Source organism: Esox lucius, chromosome 3, assembly GCF_011004845.1.
Source record: "Esox lucius isolate fEsoLuc1 chromosome 3, fEsoLuc1.pri, whole genome shotgun sequence".
In the NCBI taxonomy this organism is placed as follows: domain Eukaryota; kingdom Metazoa; phylum Chordata; class Actinopteri; order Esociformes; family Esocidae; genus Esox; species Esox lucius.
This window is the reverse complement of record NC_047571.1, coordinates 220,024-226,023: the sequence shown is the minus strand read 5'-3', so window position 1 is coordinate 226,023 and position 6,000 is coordinate 220,024. Positions and strand designations below refer to the sequence as shown.

Below are 6,000 nucleotides of genomic sequence, written 5' to 3'. Positions count from 1 at the left end.
TTTATTAGTTATGAGGCAATATGTATTCCATATTCTGTCATTGGCATTGTCAGAATTTTACCCTTGGAACGTGTTTTAACACCCACTTTTTATCGAAATTACTCTTAAATATGATCATATTTGAAAATTGTCAAGTTTGAGAGGTACATGTTCTCAATTTATCTCACCTTTTTAAGTAATTCGTTCGTCTCTTTATTTTGAAAATTTTCCAGATTTTCGTGACCCGGAAGTGTTTCTTTAATGTTGCTCACAAGACGCAGATCTTTAGTTGGTAAGACGCAACGACAGACATTCAAACAAGTCGTTTGCTATTTAGCTACATACAAACTTGAGACTGGTAGCCTGCTATGATTAACATGTGAAGTTACAGTAGTTTTATACAATTGTAGCCATTTTTGCTAGTGAACCTTGTTGTTTGAAGATTATTATCAGAAAGGACGTAGATAGAATGTGTTGATAGAAAATTGCATGTTAGCTGTATAGTAAATGTTATATTCTGATATTCAGACAAGAAGCATTTAGGCTATAGTCAAAATAATAAATGTTATTTCTTTAACTAAGGAATAACTTATTTCTTACCTCACGTTTTATTTACAGGTCTTCTACTACCCTTAATAAATAGTGATTGACCATCGATGATTCGAGTAGATGCAGGAGTGTACATCGGGGCGGCATCTGACCTTAACGATGCCCAGGATCTGATTAATGCTGGCATCACCCACATACTCACTGTGGACTCAGAGCAGCCAGCTGTACCTGATGAGTCATTTAGGATGAAGTATATCCATGCCCTGGACGAATCTAAAACAGACCTACTTAGCCACTTTGACGACTGCATAAGCTTCATATGTGATGCTAGTGAGGAATCAAAAGCTGTCCTTGTGCATTGGTGTGTGAGTCCTAGCAAATATTCAGTTGATTAATTAATGCATATCATGATGAATCAAATGCATTTGACATGTATTGTGTTTCCAGTCACGTTGGGCAAAGTCGGAGTGCAGCGGTGGTGACTGCTTACCTGATGAAATGTCACAAAATGAATTTTGTGGATGCATGCGCCAAACTTCAGCAGCTTAAACCTGATGTAAAGTAAGCTGGAAATATGTTGTTTTATTATAAGGTTTACAATGTCCATTGTGGGACTATATACCGATCAGCCATATCATTATGACCACCTGCCTAATATGGTGTAGGTCCCCGTTTTGCCACCAAAACAGCCCTGACCCTCCAGGCATGGACTCCACTAGACCTCTGAAGGTGTGCTGTGGTATCTGGCACCAAGAAGTTAGCCAGAGATCCTTTAAGTCACGTAAATTGCAAGGTGGGGCCTCCATGGATTAGACTTGCTCAATTGGATTGAGATCTGGGGAATTTGGAGGCCAAGTCAACACCTTGAACTCGTTGTGTTCCTCAAACCATTCCTGAACCATTTTTGCTTTGTGGCAGGCCACCTTATCCTGCTGAAAGAGGACAATGCCATCAGGGAATACCATTGCCATGAAAGAGTGCACATGGTCTGCCATAATGCTTAAATAGGTGGTACATGTCAGTGTAACATCCAAATGAATGGCAGGACCCAAGGTTTCCCAGCAGAACATTGCCCAAATCCTCATACTACCTCCGCTGGCTTGCCTCCTTCCCATATGGCATCCTGGTGCTATATGTTCTCCAAGTAAGCGGCGCAAAACACACCTGGCCATCAATGTGATGGAAAATATTGCGATATCAAAATTCATTTAGATATTCTTAAAGATGTATAAAAACACAAATGTTATAGGAAAACCCATCGAAATATATTCAGAACCTATGAAAACAACATGTTTTCTTACAACACAAAGTTTTATTTCAAATGACAGTCATATTGGACTGGTACAACATAAATAAATAAAGGCCATGTCTACAGAACAGGACATGTTGTACCAGATGCACATGGCAAATTGGGGTTCAGGACTGCCATTTGCACTTGTATTTCCCTTTATTGCACATCTATACATCCCACTTGTACGTACATTATACTTAATTCTTGTATATTTTCTGCCCTTTTCTGTTTGCACTTCTGTTTGATGCTTACTGCATTTCATTTTACTGTACTTGTACATTCAATAAAAGTACAGTTGAATCTAAAGTTTTTCTTAGTATATGCCTCTACAGTAAAGTCACTACTGTAGAGGAACCCTTGTCAACTCTCAAACAGGGCCAATTACTGATATTGGATTTATCAACATTAAAAGTAAAAACAATAAAAACAAATGCATGAAGACAAACTGCAAACTAGCTACACAAAGCTTTGTAGGCAACCTGAATTCTGTTAGAATTAATTTTGCTAGAAGAATCTGGTGTTTCAGCCTATGTGAAGGTGGCTATTGTATTTCTTGGCAGCGCATACATAATTAGTTTTTTTTTCTATTCATTAAATCTCAAATCTAGTGCAAAGGCATTTTAGAAGCTTTGCCTTTATAGCAAATACTGGGCAGTAATTCATTATTTATCGCTCAGTGTCCTAAATTCCTGACTCCATGATGTTTATATTTATTTTGGATTATAATTTTGTAATCAATCAAATCAATCAAAATGTATTTATAAAGCGCTTTTTACAACAGCAGTTGTCACAAAGTGCTTTACAGAGACACCCGGCCTTAAACCCCAAGGAGCAAACAACAGTAGTGTTGAATTTCAGTGGCTAGGAAAAACCAAAGGGACACCCACCAACCGCAACCCCCCTGATGTAATGTTTTTTATGACGTGGATCAAAATTACTGTTACAGACTATCACGTAACATTTTGGTCCTAACGTTTCTCTTTGATCTTTTTGTTTTGTTGTCTCCCTGAGCCACACATCTTCTTACTTTTCTGTTCTTTCTATTTCTTTTGCTCTTCTGACTTGCTTTGCTTTCTCTCTCTCTTTCTGTCCTTTCTTTTCTTTCAACCCTCTGACTCATTTTGCTGTTTCTATCTCTCTTCACTAACACGCTGTTGAAGTGTGCACACATCACGTGGTATGCTCCATAGGGTATGTTCGTGTTGTGGACCTGTGCGCATCACAACTTGCGTGTGACAGGGCAACTGGCCAATGAAACATGATTATTATATAGTGGTTTCAAGCCACTTAAATCGAACACACAGCCAATGGACGCACCACAAAATACATTTTCGATTTTGATATTGCATGTGATATTGCGATAACTGTATTGCGTCAATATATCATGCACCCCTAGAACTGACTACTGTAGACCAGGAACACCCCACAAGGGTGGGAGTTTTGGAGATTCTCTGACCCAGTCTAGCCATCACAATTTGGTCCTTGTCAAAGTTACTCAAATCCTTATGCTTCCCACCCAATGACCGGTGCCATGATGACGAGATTACCAGTGTTATTCACTTCACCTCTCAGTGGTCATAATGTTATGGCTGATCAGTTGTATTGGTTGACTCAAATGGTAGTACTGTTGTCCTAGTAGTTAATGTTTATTGTAAAACATTGTGTTCATGTTTAGGATGAATGAGGGGTTTGTGGATCAGTTAGCACTGTATGAGTTCATTGGGTTGTGAAGTAGATGTCACCAGCCCCCAGTACAAGGAGTATAGACTTCTTAAACTCACGGAGAAATACCCAGGTAAGTCCTTCAATCAATCAAATGTATTTATAAAGCCCTTTTTACAACAGTAGTTTTCACAAAGTGCTTTACAGAGACACACGGCCTTTAACCCCAAGGAGCTAACAACAGTAGTGTTGAATTTCAGTGGCTAGGAAAAACTCCCTAAGAAGGCTGAATTTTAGGAAGAAACCTAGACAGGACCCAGGCTCAGAGGGGTGACCAGTCCTCTTCTGGCTGTGCCGGGTGAGATATAAAGAGTCCAATTGGAAAAATTAATAAATGTATCTGGGCTAAATCCAGAGTCTATTTAAAATTAGACTAGGTCAGAAGTATGACCAGATGGACAAGGACCGGGACAGCAACGGGCCCCCCAAACCAGGTACTCCACAGATGTGGACCAGGACCTCATGTCCTCCTAAAGTTTAAAATGGGAGAAGACTGGGAAAATTCAGAAAATGCATTCATCATATCAACAACGATTTATAGTGGAGAAGGAGAACTTTGTGGGGAAGAAGAACTGACCCAAACCCCCAGCACAATAATATAGCTGCGTAAGACCTAGGAGCTAAGACGGGGGGGGTCCGGCGACACTGTGGCCCTACCCGGGGGAGTAGTTTGTCCTAACCTCTGTAGTTTGACTATACCAGGGCACATTACTCTATTTAACTTAAAGACACACTCTTAAGTTTGTTGTTTATACTTGACACAGAGCTTCGGAATGTTCCCAAGGAGATGTTTGCTGCGGATCCCTCCTTAAGTACCTGTTCTGAAGTGGCGTACAGGTGTAAAATGTGTCGGTAGGCAATTAAATAATATGTTATTTTTTACCATGCTACTGGCATAAATACAAGCATTAAATATATCCACAAGCGGAAATGGATGGGTTGCTTTTCCTTCCGGGACTACCATGGCACCCATTTACTCTTTATTCATTGTCATTCATTCTCTATATACTCCCATTCTTCCCCACTGACTCCCATTAATTTCCATAGACTCCCAATTGAATCACCCTTGACTCCCAATTCATTCACCTTTGATCTCCATTCCCCCTGAGACTGTGTCAAATGCTGAAGTGTAAAAATGAATGCAACACAAATTATTTTTATATTCCCCCTCTCCAGCAACCCTTTTTTTTTCTCTCTCTAGACGGACATTATTTAATGGTTCCAGTATCCTTAGTCACCCAGTTGGCCATGGGCCAACTGCATTTGGCCATAAGAAGTTGAGTAATCAACAGAGGGGGTACGAAACCCAGTGTACCTCCTACTTTACTGAACCAGTCCAGTGGATGGAACAAGCCTTTTTGGGGGTGATGAATGGACAGGTAAGCATACATGGAATATTCTGAAATGTTAATTTATTAAATCAAAAAAAATAAAATGTTATTGGGGACTGCTTAATGACCACCTTTAAGAATCACCAACTCAGCATTTTCACATTACTTGCATTTTTCAGCTCCTGTGCCCTAAGTGTAGCTCCAAGCTGGGATCGTTTAACTGGTGTGGGGAGCAGTGTTCCTGTGGTCGATGGGTGACTCCTGCTTTTCAGATGCATAAAAACAGAGTGGATGAATCAAACACATTAGTATAGCTACTTTCAAATCATGAAAATATACAATTGGATAAAATTATTTCCTAAAAATAATAAAATTAATATTTCCATAACTGTCTCCATCTTTCCATGCTACTATTGAATGTTTTATGAATATTTCCATGGTAACTATGGCACTGTGAGGAAGCCATATACTTACTGTTTTCTGTTGCAATTATTTTGAATGTATTTTAATATGTTAATGGATGAGCTATATTATCTGGTGGTAGTCCATGGATTTGCTGGATTGACCGTCTTTTAACTTGGCTAGCATGCTAATTTAAATTATGTACAGAGTTTTGTTCCACCTGCTATGGTTTCTAGAAGGATGTGGAATGCGTTGGGGGTGGAGAAGATTGCCCTTGTAGGAGACTTTTATTATTACAACTAAGGTTAGCCTAATGGCTTAAGCATCAACCAGGTTGGTATTACAATTTTAATTGGTCATCTGTTCCAGCCTACCTCGTTTTAGATGTAAATTTGTTTTTACATTTATAAAATTGTATAGATATTTTTTATACTAATAATAGTATTTCATTTGCTGTTTTTTTTATACAGAATGGGTCTTTATGGGTTTTTCCACTGATGGATAATGACAGTTCAGTACAGGAGTAGCTTGAGTGGTGTGGTGTCAATGGTCCTGTCAGGGAGTGGAGTATTTTCGGAAATACAAAAGTAAATCTTGCTTAATTTAGTCGTTATATTGACTCTGCCCAGCTACTTCTGAATAGATCTCTTGGTCTGCCTGTCTAACCAATGTTTTCCCCTCCCTCCTGAGCTTTATTGTATGCTCAAACATATATTTTTTGGAGCC

At 39.1% G+C, this 6,000-nt stretch overlaps 1 protein-coding gene across 1 annotated transcript; it reads left to right on the top strand.

The window, feature by feature from the left end:
- The first annotated feature begins 259 nt into the window (after nucleotides 1-259).
- On the top strand, nucleotides 260-5,255 carry dusp12 (dual specificity phosphatase 12). The gene is given in 9 exon segments (NM_001303917.1): nucleotides 260-300; nucleotides 598-889; nucleotides 976-1,089; nucleotides 3,495-3,535; nucleotides 3,537-3,614; nucleotides 4,306-4,393; nucleotides 4,743-4,920; nucleotides 5,052-5,166; nucleotides 5,169-5,255. Coding segments are annotated over 8 exon segments (903 nt in total). The 5' UTR covers nucleotides 260-300; nucleotides 598-635; the 3' UTR covers nucleotides 5,204-5,255.
- The last annotated feature ends 745 nt before the right edge of the window (nucleotides 5,256-6,000 follow it).